At 39.5% G+C, this 20054-nt stretch overlaps 1 protein-coding gene and 1 long non-coding RNA gene across 9 annotated transcripts in view; one reads left to right on the top strand and one right to left on the bottom strand.

The window, feature by feature from the left end:
• Positions 1-20054, bottom strand: part of Rim (Rab3 interacting molecule) — a 50649-nt gene that overhangs the window by 10585 nt on the left and 20010 nt on the right. For 3 of the 8 annotated variants that reach the window (XR_016366828.1, XM_089838848.1, XM_089838850.1), the window contains exons 2-18: positions 17600-17804; positions 17242-17502; positions 15972-17115; positions 10780-10952; positions 9060-9279; positions 8865-8988; positions 8744-8802; positions 8554-8675; positions 8360-8490; positions 8095-8260; positions 7918-8007; positions 7717-7861; positions 7503-7643; positions 7021-7425; positions 6461-6818; positions 5627-5943; positions 1170-1326 (exon numbers count right to left, since the gene is read on the bottom strand). Coding sequence is in view for 7 of the 8 variants with exons in the window: in XM_089838848.1 (XP_089694974.1) it covers positions 1170-1326; positions 5627-5943; positions 6461-6818; positions 7021-7425; positions 7503-7643; positions 7717-7861; positions 7918-8007; positions 8095-8260; positions 8360-8490; positions 8554-8675; positions 8744-8802; positions 8865-8988; positions 9060-9279; positions 10780-10952; positions 15972-17115; positions 17242-17502; positions 17600-17804 (4218 nt within the window). In the remaining variant the exon portion in view is untranslated. Of the gene's footprint in view, positions 1-1169; positions 1327-5626; positions 5944-6460; positions 6819-7020; positions 7426-7502; positions 7644-7716; positions 7862-7917; positions 8008-8094; positions 8261-8359; positions 8491-8553; positions 8676-8743; positions 8803-8864; positions 8989-9059; positions 9280-10779; positions 10953-12757; positions 12835-15971; positions 17116-17241; positions 17503-17599; positions 17805-20054 lie in introns of all 8 variants that reach the window. The other 5 variants (XM_089838875.1, XM_089838852.1, XM_089838860.1 and 2 more) reach the window with 5 other exon arrangements.
• Positions 1326-18185, top strand: LOC149718263 (uncharacterized). The gene is made up of 2 exons (XR_016366835.1): positions 1326-1493; positions 16016-18185. It is a non-coding gene; the product is annotated as an uncharacterized LOC149718263 (long non-coding RNA).

The raw sequence follows: 20054 nt of genomic DNA, 5'->3' as shown, positions 1-20054 counted from the left end.
TTTCGTCAATATTTTTTGGCAAAAGTAAAAAAGTCGTTTAATTATTATTATGGGGGTATTTTCGAATTCGAAGATGATACTTATGTTGTTTTACTTATAAAACGATAGAAAAACGGTAGATTTGTGACAAAATATAGACAATAAAACAAAAGGTTTTTGAAATTCGTGCTATAAATATAAATTTATAAAGAAAGGTGCATTATATTTTGATAATTTCAAAATGCATTTTTGGTCATTTTAAAAGACTGTTTCTTTCAAACAGGCAAACGTTTCTGAAAAAAAAAAAAAAAAAAAAAAAAAAATACGCCAAGCAACTTTGAAATTCTGACGACGTAAACAACACCGCAAACAATAAACATATATTTACAAATACAATAGACATCCGAAATAAATATTCGAAATTTTATATTTTCTTAAGTTAAATTCGACTGGGTCACGCTTTGACTCATTGTATTAAGGAAAAAGCTATGGTACGGTAATTAAACCCACCCTCTTCATATTTCATATGTATTTAAATATAATTATTTAATTAATAATTAAATTAGCTAAAATTGGAAAAAACGTGGAAGCGATGAATATTTTAATTTTTTTTTTTTGAATATTGTCGTTGATATTTTTCAAATATTGTCAAAATAATATAGGCGATAATGCAATCTTAACTTTTTGTTTATTTTGAACGTGCATTGTTTACTATTAGTTAATTAAAATTAAAGATTTAAAAAGAAAATTAGGGGAAAAAAGGTTTACGGAAACTAACGGTTTATGAAAACAGTTCGGAATAAATCGGGAACAGAAAATATTTGCATAAATTAAATTAATATATTATTTTTTTTTAAACCGTCCGTTTCACAACCCTTTTCCATTTTGTTTTTGTTTTCTTTTAAATCCTCATTTTAATCGTAAACAATGCACGCTCAAATTATGTCAAAAAATTGAAAAAATTGTTGACAAATTAATTATTATATTAAAGATTGCATTATCGCAATCAACGAATATGATAATCAGATGGAATTGGGTTTTACGTGAATTCTTATTTGAGGACGAGCAAAAATATCTTCCACGTTGTTTTTCCATAAGATAATTGATTAAAAATACCAAAACGCCCTAATTCCTCGACTGATTATTTTAAATTGCGACGTGTCCTGTTTTTAGGTGACGCGGGGACTTACGCGGTGCTGTCCCCACTGAGGCTTCCCTCGCCATCGGAAGAAACGCTACTGGCTTGCTTTACAAGATGACGACAGTCCTCGGGAGCTACTTCTTCGCTCCGATGGACGCTGAAGGTCGTCGAGCGCTTTCGGCGGAAGCCTAACCGTTTCTTATGACCTGGACCAGTTCAGTTTCGCGTTGAAAATACAGTATTTGCGTTTGGTTCGTATGTTTTATTTTGTTTTCGTGGCGCAAGGATACGGGGAGAGAAAAGAGAAGAAAAAAATAGGGCGAGAGAGAGAGAGAAAGAGAAATAGAAAACGAAAAATCAAAGACACAAATTGGTAATTATCAACGGCATATAGTTATCAACACTTGAAAATTTTACCACCACCACGTTAAGCCTTGGTTCTTGAATTTTAAAATTAATTTGGCGCGCAATGTCACGTGGCACGCGCTTTCCCGCGCTTTAACCGTTCTTACGCACACGCGCTTTTTCCCGCACTTAATCACCACGTGCTTAGTGGCGAATACCTCGGTCGCACGTGAGAAAAATTACTAACAAATCGTGGTAAATTTTTCAAGAAATTTTTATACAACAGTGACCCATTTTTCACAACACCAAGGATTTAATGAAAACAAATTTGACAAATCCCCTACCAGGCTTGAATTTTTAGCAGGTGAAAAATCGACAAATAATAATTAAAAAAAAAAAGGTTAACACGGCCTGAGCAAGCTAAACACACACTTGACACATAACTTACCATTATTAGAAGGTTATAAGTCGCTTTCATATGAGTTTTGGTTTGTTTTTTATAACAATATTAGTAGTGTTAATATGCCTATATTGATATTTTACATAATTTTAAACAAAAACAAAATTAGTAATTGGTGTGTTAGTTAATTAACAATTAGTATCGTGCGATTTAAATGCTTCGAAATACACTTATGCACTCACGAAGGGAACTGCGAAGATACGCATAGAATTAACAAAAAGTGAGCTAGTCAGTGGGGGTGTTGTATATTTTGCGTATGACTTGCATAACCATAAGTTCATAAGATATGTTCCATAAGTTTGTCACTGGTAACTTAGAAACTGGAGCTTGTAATTTTGAAGTGAGTGAGGTAGGACGGTAGGTCATAGATTCAGGGTAAAACGACATACGCCTGGTGAGGCGCTGCTGTCAAATTTGGGCTTAGTAATGCAGACTAAATAGGACCTAGATGGAAGTCCTGCAAAATTAACCACCGAGTGTAGGACTTCAATTGACTCGCTTCCGTCGTTCTCCCTTGAACTAGTTATCTCGAGCTGTAAGTCTCTCAGTAGCATTACGAACTCGTATAGCTAGTGTCTTCATACTTATGGAACATCACTTATAACCTTATGCTAGTTATTCATACGCGAGTAATGACGATAGAGGGAGCACTGAACGTGAATCACGCATCGCCTACGCTCTTCTTACTAATTCACTCTCTGTTATTTCTATTTGCCTTTGATAGAGTTGGACCTCAATTTCTAATTGTTTCTAACCAAAATAAAACGATAATTAGGGTAATTTAAATGAATTTATGATTTAATTTTAACCACGCAGTCGTATTTTAGGCATTTTGAAAACTAAGATGGGTTTATTAAAGAGACATATTAAAAAGAAAAACAAATAATTTCAATTGACAGTCAAGCTGAATTCAGCGAACTGTGTAAAATCAACCATTTATAACTACGTCTCTTAATTTTAATGTTTAATTTTAATAGATATATTTACGTTATTTAAACACGATTAACAATATTATTATTAAGCGATGCACTCTCACAAGGACTTCCGTTAACCAATTTGTTTAATTAACTCTCGTTCAACGTGCGCAGAATCTCCCGTGGCAAACAGACTACAGTCAGTCTTTCTTTTATCTTAAGCCTTGGTTTCAAACATTTTCCGGCTAATTATCATTATCAACGTTCTCTTAAGTTGGCCATACGAATCATTATTCTACTCTAGTGGATATAATTTGAGCATTGATCAATCCAAAGTTTGATTATGATTGGTTAACGGAGACCACGTGGTGTTGGTTTAAACATTTTTTTTAATTGTAACGGCTAGCGGTGCTATATATATATAATATTTTCTCACAAAACACTCTATATTATTATATATGAATAGGCCAAAAGGTTGGTATACCCCAAAAATACTTAAATTCGATAATATTTGGTACAAAAGCAAAGCACCGGTTCAATTTGGGCCGAAAAACAAAATTTCACGAAATTTTGAAAGAACCTTCAATAACTACCTGATACCTTCTCATGATCTAATCTACTACGTCATATGATCATGACTAGATTTGCATAGGTAGTTCATTCCAAAGCCACCGGGATAATCGGGATAGTTCACATTAAACCTATGTATTTATCTATTTTCTAAGCTAAGCTCAACGCGATGTTTTTATGCTAAGCCTAACGCCATGTTTTTCAATTTATGCTAAGACTAACATGTTATTGCCCAATTTACGCTTAGCCAAACATGGTATTTTTCAATTTACGCTAAGCATAATCTGTTATTTTCCAATTTACGCTAAGCCTAACGCGTCATTTTCCAATTTACGCTAAGCCTAACGCGTCATTTTCCAATTTACGCTAAGCCTAACGCGATATTTTCCAATTTACGCTAAGCCTAACGCGATATTTTCCAATTTACGCTAAGCCTAACGCGATATTTTCCAATTTACGCTAAGCCTAACGCGTCATTTTCCAATTTACGCTAAGCATAACGAATTAATCTGCAAACGAAGCCTAATTTGATATATTTTATGCTAAACCTAACTCTTTATGCTAAACCACTCTTATAGTGTTTGTGCTCCTGATCGTAACCTAAGCGTTAAGATTAAACTATTATGGCTAATTACTAACCAATTTCTAACAATACCAAAAATAACGACGATGACCTTTTGTTGAACTTTGATTTTTCCAAAAATGCTCACAAGTATTTTACCCCTTTTTTATCGCGTAATATAGAGGAGGTTTTAAAACACTTATTATGTTTTGCTAAATTTCATTAAAGATTAACTTTGAATTCAATTTAATTTTAATTAATCTAATTTGTAATTATTTTAACTTTTTAAGTAGTACTTCCCGTAAAATACATGTATAGAGGAGTTAATTTATTCAACAGTTGATGACTATAACATTTAATCTCAAAACTCCATGGATATGTTGGACAAAACTTTCATGATATTATTATTATTATTAATTTGGTCGTTAATTATTTAATTTTTGATATTAATCTTGGATAATTTTTGGGATCGGGCCACACAATAAGCAAAAATACGAGGGAGATTGAGTTAGTTAGAGAAAGGTTAATTTCTATTATATATTAAGTATTTCCAATTAATTTCAAATCTTGAAACTGTGGACAAAGATTATTAAAGTTCAATGTTTCGATGTTATCTTTTTATTAATTTTAAACTAACCGAATTGGTATTTTAATTGATATTAATAAAATCACCAATACTACATTTAGAGTTAAGTTGTTTTAGATCTAAATTGGTTTCTTAAAAACGACTAGATGATATTTGTTTGGCACGATGTCTTTATATTTTTTTAAGAATAAGGGTTATGATTCATTCATGTTTTTAGACTAAAGCCAGAATTTTGAAGCTAGGATCCATTTGATAATTTTGATTTTAAAAAAATACATTTACCAAAAAACCAAATATATCACAATAGGACATTGATTATGTTATTGTAGTGGGGTTGGTTCACGTTGAGGGTTAAATGAACACGTCAGTGTGTTGAGATTCAAGGGGAGTAACAATTACAAACACGAAGACCGCCTCAGAATAACGATGACTTTGAGCTGATTGGGTGGTTTAATTAACACTTAATATCGACTATACTAATTACCATTATCACGAGAGCGTACGGTAAAAACACATCACTCTAAGCCTAATTTCAATCGGGTCGGGGGTTATTATAATATAGATAGACCCCTATCCCCAAAAATATCCAGATAAGTTCATTAATATCATTTTTAATTAAGCATTTATCGCTAATTGCTAATTAAGAGTGTGTCAGTCACCAACTGTTGTTTTGTGGTTTAATTACACTAGGATTTGTTAGTGTTTATTCCTTAAACTTCAATTTTATTTTATTTAATTTAATTTATTTTTTTTTCAAAATAAAGTTCGATCACGATATTACGATCGATTTCAAGACGAAGAGAAAACTATCGTTAAATATCAGAGGAGGAGTCGTAAACATTCGATAGTTTCCTAATCGTCGATAAATAAGTGATCGATTCATTATGAAATATCGCGATAATTGATCATTTCGCGTTAAGATGGAATTTTATTTTGAAAAAATCGATATATATTTTAAAATGCTAAACGATTAATATAGATAGCTAAGCTCACTGTCTTCTAAGCACCGATTCGTAAATATATCGGCCGGTGTATCGATAATTATTATAGTACGGATCTCTGTAATTACCTGCAACGCTGAGCTGCGAAGTGCTGTTGCTTCTTTTGGAGAGTCCCATGAACTGAGCCATGCGTCCTCCCCCGCTAGCTCCGCCGGCGGACTGTCCAGCGACGCCTCCTCCGTGAGAGGAGGCGACATTACCGTGTCGTCCGTGCCTGTCTATGACGCCTTTCTCCGTAATGGAACCGATGGCTGTATCCGATAAGCTTCCGTCCGCCTTCTCGTCACTCTGACCGTCGCTATTGCTAAGGCTCCGGTTCAAGTTGCCCCGGTAGGATCGCGGAGGGTGAACGGGACCGTATCCTTGCATCCTGGAAGTAAACTCGCTAAAGTCAAGAAGAAAAAAAAAAGAGAGAGAGAAGGTGGAAAAGAAACACAGAAAAGTGGGTAGTGGTAGTGGTAGAGGAAGGTAATTGGTTCGTGGTACAAGGGAAGGAAATCAAAAAAATCAAAGCGTGGATGGATATCGTTGAGGGAACAGTGAAAGAAGAAAAAAAGAAAAGAAAGAGGAGACAAGATGTTAGGATGCGTGAAATGGGATCATGAACATCGCGAGGTAACTAACTATTCACTTCCTAGTGTCCTAAACTGGTAACTACCGAGACAAAAGTTCTTTAGCAAACTAAATTCTACAAGGTCAAACTCTGGACCTTGTCAAGGTCTACGGTGCGATTCCTTCTATGGTATCTAAGTTTAAAGACGCATGCTCGATCAGGGTTAAGAGTATTCTAAAGGCTCATGAATGTTTGATTGGATAAGAAGTTAATTTACTTTCGTAAACGCGTAAAATTGTCGGTATTTACGTAAAGTATATAAATTAATACGGTGTTTCATTTTGCGTACCTGAGGGTCCGACTACCTCTGGGCCTCTCAGACTGAGTTGAAAAGGCACTGGTGATGCTAAATTTAGAGACTGAGCTGGTCTCGGACCCGTCGCTCTCCATTCCCGCCCCGTACTCCATCCCTTCCTTGTCGGGGCTCATGACGGAACCCAAACCCATGCTGGCGGCGATGCGTGAGCCTCCGCCTCTGGAGGGTGCTCCGCCGGGTCCGCTCGAATACCTGTAAACTCCGCCCCCGCCGCCACTGACTCCTCCTCCTCCTCCTCCTGGTACTTTGTGCTGGTGAGCGTGGAGTTGACGGTTGAAATTGTGCCTCGAGGTAACCTCGCTGTCGGAATACATCCCTACCGGGGTCATAGCTGAAAATCAGAACCGTGTCACACGACGACAAACGCCAACGAATTACAACTGACCATGCCGTTTAAGAAAAGGTTGACCCCGTGAGGGTGACCGGAAAACCCTAGCTCACGGGCTTCAACCCAATCGAAAATGTCTTTGACCTTTAAGCCTACTTTAGCCAACCAATTCAAGGCGGAAGGTTAAAGGTTAGGTTATACTTACATCCCGACTGCCTTTGCATTTTGAGCTTTAGTTGCCTGGCCCTTTCTTCAAGGTCGAGCGTCATTTGGTCGCGGCTGCCTCTCCTGAGAATGGGAGGGATCTGGGGGAGTTGTCGTTTCTTAATGAGCGGCGTTCCCGTCGGCGTTCCTCCGGCGGAATGAGAATAGGCGGAGTGGCGTCCTCCGTAACCCGCGCCTCGTTCCGCTATGGGCGAAGTGAGCTCTGGTGGGGACAAAGACCGGGTGGAGCCGTCAGCGCGTCTCGACGGCGAACGCGAGCGAGATAATCCTTCACTCGGCGCCGCCGACCGCGATCGGCTTCGATACGTCGGGGGTAGATCGGACCACATGACTCGCTCTCCCCGCCCTCCTCCCGTACCGTAGAGTAATTCGTCCCTAGTTATCACTGCGTCAAATATAACCAAGCCCAAAATCAGTAACCCGCCCCTTAGACAGTTCCCGAAGTACAAAATATACCCTTACCAGATCTTCTCCTAGATTGAGGAGACGCGTCCCTCCTGGACCTCCTCTCCAACATCTCGATTTCGTCTCCAACAGGTGGAGGACTACAACTACTTCCGATGGAACTAAGACTAGCACCGTCGGTTCCTCTGAGCCTGAGATCTAAAGAAAAAAGAATCCCGTACCAGTTTAAACCAGAACAACATTCTCAAACTAAGTACAAGATAGGACGTACCTCTGATGACCGAGATGCCTTCTTCAAAGTCATACTCTGACATATCACTATCGGAAAACCTGGATATTGTGGAAGGCGGTGATAGGTGGTCCGTTGATGTTATCGTACTGGCTGCTTCCGTGTCCAAAAACAGATTTTGGCGTTTCTGAAAAAAACAATCGAGTTAGAAAGGAATCTATCTCACGAAAACGTCATACGTACAAGCTGAGCCGTTAAGCTGTCTTCGTGGCTCGTTAACAAGTACCATTCCGATTCGTTGTTGACCGGAGCGGCTGCCAATTCAATGACAATCTAAAGGAGAGAGAGAGAGGATATTTCGATTATGTAAGTGCAGTTCTCGGATAGATAATCTTGTAAAAATGTAAAATAGAAACGAACTTCTCCGAGAAAGTCATTAGCACCGTATCTATCGTAATCCCAGACGGTAATCTCCAGCGCACGCGTTTTAAGATCCGTTCTTCGGAGAGGGGAATAGACGAATGTCTGGTTCCATTTTGGTTCGTTGGTATTGGCAATCGTTTTAGTTCTTCTTTTACTCTTTTCACTGAGTGACAAAGAACGCAAGGCGACAAATGAATTTGAAGACAATCATTAGAACGCGATGGTTTCTCGCAAGCCTTAGTTGCGAGGGACAAGCAAATACCTTCTATCTGGCAGTAGGAACATTTTTACGTAAGGGTTTCTAGCTTGGTGTACCGTTCTCGGAGGCAATTCAGCGGCACTGACGATGGTGACAACGAGCTGGAGAGCTTGTTGGTCGTACCATAGTTTGATCTGTACAACCGTATGTATATGTCACGTGATTGAATCCGCGTCTTAGTATTTGTAATTACTGACCTGTATGCGACCACCAATGACGGGAGAGTGCGGCCTTAAACGAGCAATTTCTGGTGAGGTAGGTGACGTCACTGTCACGCTTGGACGTCTGTCGGAGTATTTGCGCGGGTCTAATTCGAGTTCTGATAAGGAGAAAACAGAATCCATTTAAGTATATACTGAAGTACAATGACATGCCCATGGTACTTACTTCCTCTAGACGTCATAACGTGCCTTCTACCCGGCCTTAAATCAGCCCGTCCAACGTCACTGTAAAGAATATTCATACAATTAGAAGGTCAAGTCAGGTCAAGTGACGAGGGGGCACGTACCTAAGTGGCCTCGAAACGATAAGTTCCACTTGGTGCTCCTGTTTAGACTCGGCAATGATTTCGTAAACGTCTTCGTACGTTTTGCCTTGCAAAGACCTCCCATTCCATTCTAATACTTCGTCTCCTACAAATGTACGCAACAGAAAAGGACATAAGTCGATGACCTTGGATGGTTTCCAAGAGGACATAATATACCCGGCCTAAGATGACCGACTGTGTCAGCTATGCTACCCTTCTTGACTTTGTCAATTAAGGCTCCGAGTCTCCCCGATTCCAAGGCTTTCCCTCCTATCACTTTAAGGCCCAAAATGGCGGCGCTGGAACCACCGCCGTGTCCTTCCTTGTACGTCTTCTTTAGGATCATGTGTCCAATCATCCGCGTTCCATCCGCCGATGGTTGCCACGAAACTGGGTGCTGTAACAACCCACCGAATCGCGAACAAAAAAAAACCACAAAGAAACACCGCCAATTAAATACAAGAACCATAATCAAAGAGCTATCACGTTGCCTTCAGGTACAAAGACAATGGGATAGCTGCGATATAACCTCGACAGTTGACAAAAAATTAAACTAAAAAAAGGACTTTTTTATGGTGGGGGGAAATACATTGAAACTGCATTTTGCATTTTTAGTATATCGTGCAACTGTTTGCGCACTTTTTGGATCACGCGCATTTTTTAGAAGTGCGCGCAAAGCGATTGTGCCATTACCGTGCGTTCTATAGACGAAAGAAAAGAAAAGACTTAACTACTTGTAGTGATTCATAATTAACATGCGTATATAAGCTCTTTCACAAATACTGCCCAATTATTTTGAGCCAAAATTATATCTTCAAAAAAACAAGAAATACATCGTCAAAGTTGTCTCTCATCACGGGGGTTAAAACGGAATTTGAAACAGAAACAATCAAACCCGTAATAGGGTTTAAAGGTCAAAGCGTTAAGCCTAAATTATTTTAAACAATATTTCCATTTCAAGAATTCCTTAAACAAACCAATTTTTTTAACCAAACGGCTTGCTTTAATGTAATTTTTAATTAAATTTAATTATAATTATTGCATTCACATGCAAAAATGTATTTGGCTGTGGCGAGAATGGCGCGCGTAACTTTACCAATCCCCAACATTGTGTTAAGCCTAATTGTCCATCAGTGTTAACTATTCCCAAAGGATTAAGTTAACGTGGCTTGGGTTATTCCTTTCCTTATCCTCCGTGGTCAGTTGTGGTCAAGTGCTCTAGATACCCATAATCCCATGGACAATTCTTAGAAAAACGGGTGGAATAAACAAAAGCAACCGTATATTGTTCGACGTAACGTTCCGCGAACCTATTTTTCTGGACGTGGGCATAGATGGGCTTTATGTCACTTGCAAACGTATTAGATTAAGACGGGCGTTCTTTAGCATGGTGTGTTGTTACATTATGGATCGAGGCATAGCGCAGTTGATCTTTCTTTTTCTAAAAGGCACCATGCTTAGGCCTATTTTTTAAGCTCTTCGGCCTTGTTTTTCCTTTCAAATTTATCGAAAATGTTTAAGCCTTGGTTTTAAGTTTCTCTCGAGAGCATGCTTATCTTTTATTTTAAAAGATTCTCGATATCTCAAAGAAATCAAACGATTTGAGCAGAAACTTTCATTTGTCAGCTCGGATGTTTTAGGCATTTTTCCCTCCAAGCTTTTCTTTGGTTTCTCCAGCATGCTGCAACATATCCATGGGCATGGCATGGTGGTAAAATATTTCAAGGAGAATATAGGTTAAGCTCAGTATCTCTGGTAAATTGTTTTACCATCGTTACGTTTGAATATGAACTGCGAGTCACGAGTCTGACGTGACGCGTAAATGACGCAGTCCAAGAGCCGAACTTAACCCGTATCTCCGTGACGCGTCAAGGGGGATGTTGATTGGAAGACGTACCGCTTTTTTTACGTTGCGATGCCCAGGTACCCTAATGTCCCAAGAATGATCGACTCCTCGCGTAGGAGGATTTCCTCCCCGATATTGGGCATTGGGGTCCCGGTTGGACCTTCGATTAACGGCGGACCCTTCGGTGTTGGGACGGTGTTTATAACGTGATCGTTCGATCTCCCCTGTCAAACGAAACACACAACTCATCCGCAACGTCCTGAACAACTTAAAAACCAACCATAGGCCTAAGCGAGGAACGCAACGCGTACGTGCTTTTCAAGCCTATGTTTTAAAAGACAATTTAGATTTAGCTTTCCTCCATGAACCTCGTTGATCTTGTACCATAACCCTATAATGCATAAGTATGGATAATGGATCTACCGCGGGGGCTTATAGCTTCGACGAAACTAGAGGTTACTTCGCCATCTTTATTCACACATTCGCTTAGGCGCCCGTTCAGCAAAGAAAAAGTAACCCTCCAGCCCCCTAACCTTGTGAGTGAGAGAAAAAATCTTATTTCTTCGCTCTGCGCATGGGAAAAATTTCAAACCCAACACTCAGGCAAATCCAACCGCTACCCTTTCATAAATAACGCTTGCAAATATTGACCAATACTTATGGAGGGTGTGATACCTTTACGCTTTTACCCATAATTCCTCGTTTGACCTAACTTTAAACATGGCGTACCACGATAATCCATTAGATCCCATAGAATTTAAACTTTCATGTCAAAGGCCATAATATTTTGAACCTTTTATGTCGTTAAGTAATTGAAGTTAAGCCTTTGGTGGTGCAGGGAGGGGGTCGCAATCGCATTAAGTATTTCGCTTTGGGGGCAGGGGGGGGGGTAAAAAAGCTCTTAATGGCTGAACATCTTATTTAAAAAAAAGAGAGGGGACGTTTAAATATATGTTTACACAAATGATAGCAATTTTCTAAAAAGCGTTTAAAACGTTTTAGGACTTGGCCCGGGGGACCGACCGGGACAGGACGTTGGGCCATTTTTGGTTTGGTCTCGAGCAGTTTTTTTGATAACAGTGTATTTCTTGTTTGTGATTCACGCGGGAATGGGTTGGCGCCAATAAAATTAAATTTAAATAAATAAATTATAATTAAAATTAAGGCCACAACCATACAACAAACATCAAAAAGTTTTTTAAAGTTAATTATGATGTATAATTGAATGGGGAAAAATAAAATGACAAGGAATGAAATTCATACTAATGTTAGTTATTTTATATGTTGTTTACGATTAAACATAACAAAGACTAGTATGACCTTTTACTTTAAAGGGATAGTAGCGTATAATATTTTGGGAATAAAATATCTTTGGAGAAATATCTCTCGCTGTATAGGAACACGATATCTTGAACGACACAGTGATTACGTCATCCTGTTGTAAACGTTTCAATAGCACGTTCTTTAAGCCTTGGACTAATAAGGTTTTGAGAAATATCTATCACGGTTTAAATGGTAAACTTGACAGCGTGATCAATAGTCCAAGAAGAAGCAAACGTCAATTGCGAGCAACTGATATTTCCCACCAACCAAAAGGCGACACACTTATGACGTAATCACTTAGTCAAATTGCCCATTTTAATAATTCAATTTTAAAAATTAATATTTTCGATGTAAAAATTTAACTTCTAATTATAGCCGGTAAATTTCAAACATTTAAGTATTTAAAAAAATATACTGTAGTAAAAATTGAACGCTATACTATCCCTTTAAATTGGTAAATAAAAATGATGATTCAGACAACAGCGATAGACAAGCCACACCGCGATGATTTAAATATTTAAATTTAATGTTAATTTTTAACTAAATACGAAAAATGCGTAACACAGGGAACGATAGATACCTAAGAATTACTTAGAACTATTACTGTTATTTGTTGGAAGGGGGGGGTCTAGGTTTAATCTAATTTACAAATAATTAAAATAATAATAATAATTATGTTTGAGCGCGTTGGGGGCACGGAGCTCACCGCTAAGAATTTTTTGATTTTGGCGTCAAGAAGTTCTTCCTTTTTCCGGGAGTGAGCTAAGACCTCAGCTTCGCCGCCTGAAAATCGTAATTAACAAGTTAATTCATTTAATTTAATTAAGATAATTCCAAATGACCAATGTAGCGAACTGCATATAGGGATATTATTTTTGTCAATTTACAAAAATTTACTGGATAATAACGGAACGGTATTTGCAATTAGCGAGAGGAAAATTAATTGAGATTAGTGTTAAATTCTGAAGTATATTCAGCATAAATTTAATTTCAGTGAAATCTATGTTTAAAGATAGACGCACAGGTCTGTATTCATTTCGTTTTAGTATATTAATGTTATAATATCGAAATTCATGAATTATTTTCAAATTGATTACTGTGAAGGGAAGTAAATAATGTATTGCTATAGTCTCACCGCATAATTTATGCTAATTTAATATATAAAAACGCAATTTCTTTTGATCATCTTTAGAATTACAAAATTAAGGTTTTTGAAAGTTTGTAATGTGATTCTCAAATAAACATTAAAATATATTTATTTATTTATTTAAAAAAAATGGACGATCATGTATGGTCGAAGTATTTCTTAACTTTTCTATACTATAAGAAACTTTTGGGGTTAAAAAAAATATATATGTATAATGTTTTGAAGTATCTGAAAGGCTGAAAAAAAAGAGATGTTTTTTACGATGTTGGCGTCGTGGTATGTATGGTGGGTCATAACAGACCCGGAGTGACTTTATATACAACATTTCAAAGTAGTTCGTATAAGTTTCTTTTTGGAGACAAACTTTTCATCCAAAAACTAGCTCCTTTTCTTCGTACAGCCAGTAGACGCCAGATATTCGGTATTCGCCAAGTTTCGAGTATGGCAAATTGAAATTATAGAAAGTAAGCTGTTATATCTATTTGCCTTTGCTACACGACGAACGCGAGACGTCTTATATTTTAAGAGTGTATAAACCAACGAGGGTTGTACTTGTACAAATTTTATCTTCTTGTTGTCTGCTAGTCAGGTATTTAAATTCTAAATGGGCTGTCAGAAATTAAGGGGGATCATGTCATGTTCTTTGGACCAGTCTGGGAAATAAGGATGTTTTTTAAACAAGTCCTTAGGACCATTGACCCCGAAATAATAAACTGGTCTCCAGACTGGTCCCCACCTTTGTTCTCCTACCGATTTGCAATTAATAAACTGGTCCCCAAGACCAGTAAGCCCCACTTCTTGAATTATAAAACTAGTCCAAGCAATTAATAAACTGGTTTTGGACCAGAGGAAGTGTGCTTTGGACGTGTTTGAGTTGAAAATGTAACTTCTATCACTATTTTGAAACAAGGGCCACTGTTTCAAGTTGACCCCTTAAATTTAATCAGGAAACTAAAAGACAATGATTTCTAATTTTATTTAATAAAGGGGTCATCCGTAAATCACTCCATCCAATCATAACTCAAAAACGGCAGTGTCTCTCGTTGGGAAAAATGTCATAGGAGTTACATTTTGGACTTGAAACAGTCCAATGAAGACTGTACCCTTAATTGCGGTCAGACCTTTTAGAAACACCCTGTGCATATCGGATTAAATCAGGGGGATTTACCTTGAATTCATTCCAGGTACTATGGGAATTTTTACCTTTCAGGGAAAAATGGTGTTTTGGGGAGTCCTTCCTTTAGGGTAAGGAAGCTAGGGATACGCGCAAACTCGATCGATGGGTCGGTCGGTCCGCGCAGCGGAATCTCGTTTCTCTTGGAGATACGAACTTTGCCAGCTAATCGATACCACGACAGAAGTCTACCATGGATCTTACCAACCTTATCCTATAGGGGATTGGAAAACTGGGAGAACCCCCCGAGTCCATATTACCAAAAATATATAATGAAGGAACAGCGAGATTAGTATTAACTTCTCTAGTATCATTTAGTAATCACCGTTTACAGTTAGGTCATAATTTCTAAATAAATTAATTATTTTCAAAGTGATTACTGTTTACGAGGGAAATAAATGATGTATTCCTTTAAGCTCACTATATAATTTATGCAAAATAAATTATCTTCTTCTTTCTTGATTTAGAATTAAAAACCAGGGTACGATGTACCATGGGGTAACTGTTATAGTACAAGCAGTTGGTTAGGTGGTAGCTAGGTACTTTCTCTGTCGAAGCTTATGTGTCCCGCGTCATTTTGAGAGGAAGAATTTTAGTTAAATTAGTCGCTAATGTAATGGAAGGTGGTAAAACAAAAACTAATTCACGCACGTGGTCTTCAGCAACGTCGGGCTTATGACGGTGACAGAACTATAAAACGGTCAAGGGACATTTTTATCTACAAAAACATTAGGAACGGAGAGCTAATTCGCTACTTCATTATAGTTACGCGTTCATTTCATTTCTCCATGAATTTTGTAGTATTTTCTTGATGTCGCCCGTAAATGACTCAAAGAATTAAAAGACATATCCGTGATCAAACTTGGATTACGATTCAAATCCAGGTTATTCCCGATGCTTGGCCTAAGGCTTAACGCGCCGTTTCTAACCGACAAATCTTGGTCAAAATAATGCGTCGTCTGCTTCAGAGAAGCCAATATTTTGAAAGTTATCGACTCTGGAGCAGAGAGACGACGCGTCATTTTGATACTATTTTTTTGTCACTTTAAAATCAAGTGATAAGCCTTGGCGCATGTATCGGGAATAAGGTGAATTTGACTGGGCAGTTCAAAATTCATGGGAGAATTCAATATATTCACTCGTGGTGTTTCCACGGACATCGCGTATTTAATTTACGGTCTCTTTAAACCCGATTAATGTCAATGATTAAAAGCGGAGAAAATTAAATTTACAAAAGACAGCTAGGGGTATTTGTCCGAGTGGAAAAAGAGCTCATGTGGGAAGGGATAGTACTTTGGCAAAACATATCCCCGTGGGTTTTTAGGTTCTATTTCAACTCGTGAATTATTTCCGCTGGATCTTATTGAGGCAAACGAGTTAAATAACCGTTCAGAGAGTGTTATTATTTAAACAAGGGGTTTACCAATCCTGAACAATATCTAAGTAAGTTAATCCAAATCTTTTAACGATGGTATCGTGTTGGAATGATCGCTGATCAAGCTACCTTTTTCGATTTCTGGTTGTAATCGAGATAAGACGCGGAAGAAGAATAGGGCTGGAGTAGATGAAAGATGACGAAGATAGAATGTTGGATCTTACCTTTTTCGCTGACACTCTCGCTTTCAATTTCTTGTTCTTCGCAGCTGGAACACTCGGGAGTGGAGCGAATTTCGTCGTCGGAACTGCTTAAGGATCTTTGGCGTTGCTTCTTACCCCTCCTGTGCTTGTGCGGTTTCGGCGGCGGAGGCCTGACGCACTCCGATTGGTCCGAACTCAACGAGTCGTTGCGGACGACCGAGTCGAGCTTTCGGCGACCGCTATTGTTATTGTTGTTGTTGTTATTGTTCCCGTGACCTCTGGCTATCCTGGCGTCGGCGGCGGCCGAACTGGGGTCCAGGTGGCGTCGGCCCCGTTCGCCGTGGTTGTGGTACCCGACGCCTCCCCTCGTCGACGCCCCCGTTCGGTAATCGAGGCCGGACGAGGACGTTCTTCCGGCTTCGGAACCGCTAGCTAACCTCTGTCTTTGCGGAGACTCTCGTCGATCGTCTTTGGGTCCTAAACTACCGGCACTTCCTCGCGATCTTTGGTCGTGGTCCCGCACCCTCCTGTCGTCGTGGTCGTGGCCGTGACCTTCTCTCCGCGACCGCCTCTCCAGAGAAGCGTCTCCGCGAACTATTTCCTCGTCGCGAACGCGGTCGCGATGTCTCCCTCCGCTCTCTCGGCCCGTCCGTCCACCGGCGCCCGTTTGCGCCACCCCGCTCGCGTCTTGACGCGCGTATTCGCCACTTCCGCGGCTGTTTCTCCTCTCCTCTCGACCCATTCGATCCGCGGACGGATCCCTGCCACCAACTCCTCGGTTCCTGCCTTCTCGAGAGCGGTCTCTCTCCGCTTGGTGTTCTCTAGTCCTGTAATCCGGTTCGACGTCGTTGGCCCCCCTTCTACCGGGCGAGGGATCTCTCGAGATGGGCGCGCCGTCTCGACGCGCGGCGCGAGATCGTTCGCTCCCTTCGCGGTGCGCGTGACGACCGTCTTCTCCCGTTTCCGTGAAGGATCTTCGACGCTTGGAATCGCCGCCACTTCCGGGCGGACTTCGGTCTGACGGCTGCGTCGGGCGCCCGCGAGGGCCCGTGGAAGATCTTGGGTCCCCTGGTTTGTCGTAGAAACCTCCTCCTCTATCCGGACCGCGTTGACTAAAATCGCCACCGCCTCCGGACGTCAGCCGGGGCTCCCTTTCCTGTTTAGGCTAAATTTAGTCAAAAAACGTACAAAGCATACTATAACCTGCAGCCCCCGTTTGCGGGACACTCGACCACGAACCACAAACAACACCTGCACCCAACAACAAGCGCAAAACACGTTAAAGGCTAACCTGCGAGTACTGTCTCCTGAGTTCTCTGGACTGCGTGCTTCCGGATCTCTGTAAAGATCCCCTTCTAGGCATTCCCCCTCCTCCGGGGCCCATCATCCCGCTGTCGGCGCTATGACCTCTTTCGAGATGGAGCCTCCGCTCGGACGTCGGTGTTAACAGTTCCTCGCCTTCTTTCCCGGGAGCCACCGAAGCGTGCATCCATTGGCCGGTCTTTATTAGTAACTCTTGTTTCTTCCGACAAACTATACAAACCCATATAACCTGACAAACAAGCAAAGTTGTAAACATAATAAGCATCAAAGCTTAATCCATCTACCAGAGAGAGAAACACAGAGCGAGAGAGAACCGCGCGACCTACCTTGTTGGACCTGAGTGAAACTTTTCCTCCGCACCTGGCACAACACCGGACGTTGCAGTAATTGCAAATATGACCAACGCCGTCCGCGAATTTGGTCTTGAGGCAAATTTGGCACGTGGCGTCCAACTCCGCCCCCAACTTCCGGGACTCTTCGTTTCGCTTCCGGATGGCGCTTTCCAGAAGTTGAACCTCATCCTGCTTTTTCCTGTAAATAAATGAAAACGCAAAAATGGTTAATAAACAATCATAAACCAATCTAAATTACTAACAAACAAAGCAACACAAAATAGCTTGGGGAAAAAACCCAATAATTTACAAGATAAAACCGATCCAAGTCGCTTACTAATTACCATCATTAAAGTAAATTGTTTAAAAAAGGGAAGAGATAGGCATAAATTACGGAAGCCTAAAAGTCTTCTGCTAAAGTTGGCCTTTAATTTAAGTAAAAATGATAATGTATAATTTTTAATCTAGCATTCTATTAATTATTTGATCCTTTTCTGGATTTCGTGGAAATGAGACTTTGGACGTGGGTCGAAATAAAAGTTTTCGGTTCGTGCAAGCGGCAGAAAACTGATAAATTAAAGCCGTCTCTCGTGTCTCTTTCTCTTTCTAGACGCGTTGACGTCACAATGACGTCAGTAGTCGTTCCCTACCTCTTCCCCCTCCCCTCCCCCTTACTCCTCCTCCTCCTCATCCCTAGTTTCACGCTGTCTCTTCATCACAACCAAGTCTACCCACCAACCAAGACACCTACTATAAATACGTTTTGTACTAAGGTTTTTCCAAACTCTTAACCCACTCAGCTAAAAGATCCCGAATGATATCTGATACCAGCAAAGATCAATTAACTATACAGATACGTCAACCAAGTTTAGGACTTTTTCTTAAGAAACCAGGAAATATAATAGATTTTGGTCAAGAAAATGAAAAAAAAGAGAGATACTTTTTACATTATCGTCAAGGAATCATATTGTAAACGTTGTGTTCATTGATTTTCTACATTCAAAATTTCAAACTGGTACTAGATATTCTCTTTAGCAAAATTGCACGTGCAATAAATTAATTTTCTACAAACCAAACTTGCTAGTGCAATAAATTACATTCTACCACGAGCTTATAATTAATTAGTTTTTTTCTAAACCAAGCTACCACACATGCACGTGCAATAAACTGATTTCCTCCAAACGTAACTTGCATGTGTAATAAACTGATTTCCTCCAAACGTAACTTGCATGTGTAATAAACTGATTTCCTCCAAACTTAACCTGCACGTGCAATAAACTGATTTTCCCAAACCAAAATAGCTCGTGCAATATATTTATTCTCTCCAGACCAAACCTGCACGTGCAAAACTCAATGTCCTTCAAACAAAACCTGCACGTGCAATAAATTGGTTTTTAGGTTAACCAAAACTTCTCATGCCATTTTTCCTCCTTTTGTGACACTTCTAACTATAAACTGACCGAATTTCCATTAACTATATTTTTATCTGTACACAAAATAAATAAATAAATAAAAAAGTGATACCCGGACCAGTATTCCATCTATGAGTTTTTGGATTAACATACATTTTTTTTCTCCCTGCAGTGCGACCTCTATTTTTATTTCCGCACCAAAATGACGTACTTTCCCTTGTAGGGCGCGAAACGCCAAGTATGCCGAACCTTTCTAAAGATGATTATAAATTGCACCAAAGCATTTGATCATAAGACCAGAAGATGGGGTGGAGAGAGAGAGAGAGAGAGAGAGAGAGAGAGAGAGAGAGAGAGAGAGAGAGAGAGAGAGAGAGAGAGAGAGAGAGAGAGAGAGGAAGGATAGTGAGAGGGCCTCTTCTTTCTTCAGTCCTTTCCAAAGATAGGGGAGAGTTTTCTTTATTTTTTTTTCTTTTACTTGTGGGGGAAAGATGGCGAGGCCGGAGTCTTACAATACTATCTTAGAGTGCTTTCTGGTTTGCTTATGAATTTATGAATATAGTGGTCTCTCGTACGAGCTAAAAGTCATTTATTCTAAAAGATATGTGTAAATAATAATGGAGGTCAGATAGTAATCAACAGCCTGGGAGAAAAAAAAATTCTACGAAGGGGTTTTTACAATAAAAAAAAAGAAAGGAAAAAAGATGGCGGCGCCTGTGCCAAAATTCCAATGAAATATTTCTATAATATGGAATTTTTGTTCCACTATGATGTCATATTTGACCTTTACAAGACAATCCCTTTAAGGTTTGTAGTGTCGAAACGAGAGCGTGTTTAATACAAACGAGAATATAACTTGAAATGGGTTAGGCAACTATGAAACCTTAAGGTTCGTTTTCTGAATGATTTCGAGGTACTCTAAACAGACTAAAAGGTTTGTTCATTCATTCATTCATTATCCCTTTAATGTACTCACAAAGCACGTGATCTTATTTACCAATCGTAATTTATTTACGCGCGCGAAATTTCAAAATTCAAAA

The sequence above is a fragment of the Phalangium opilio genome, unplaced genomic scaffold, assembly GCF_054372755.1.
Source record: "Phalangium opilio isolate 3A_F unplaced genomic scaffold, DU_Popi_V2 ptg000002l_1, whole genome shotgun sequence".
In the NCBI taxonomy this organism is placed as follows: Eukaryota; Metazoa; Arthropoda; class Arachnida; order Opiliones; family Phalangiidae; genus Phalangium; species Phalangium opilio.
This window is presented reverse-complemented; position numbering and strand designations above follow the sequence as displayed.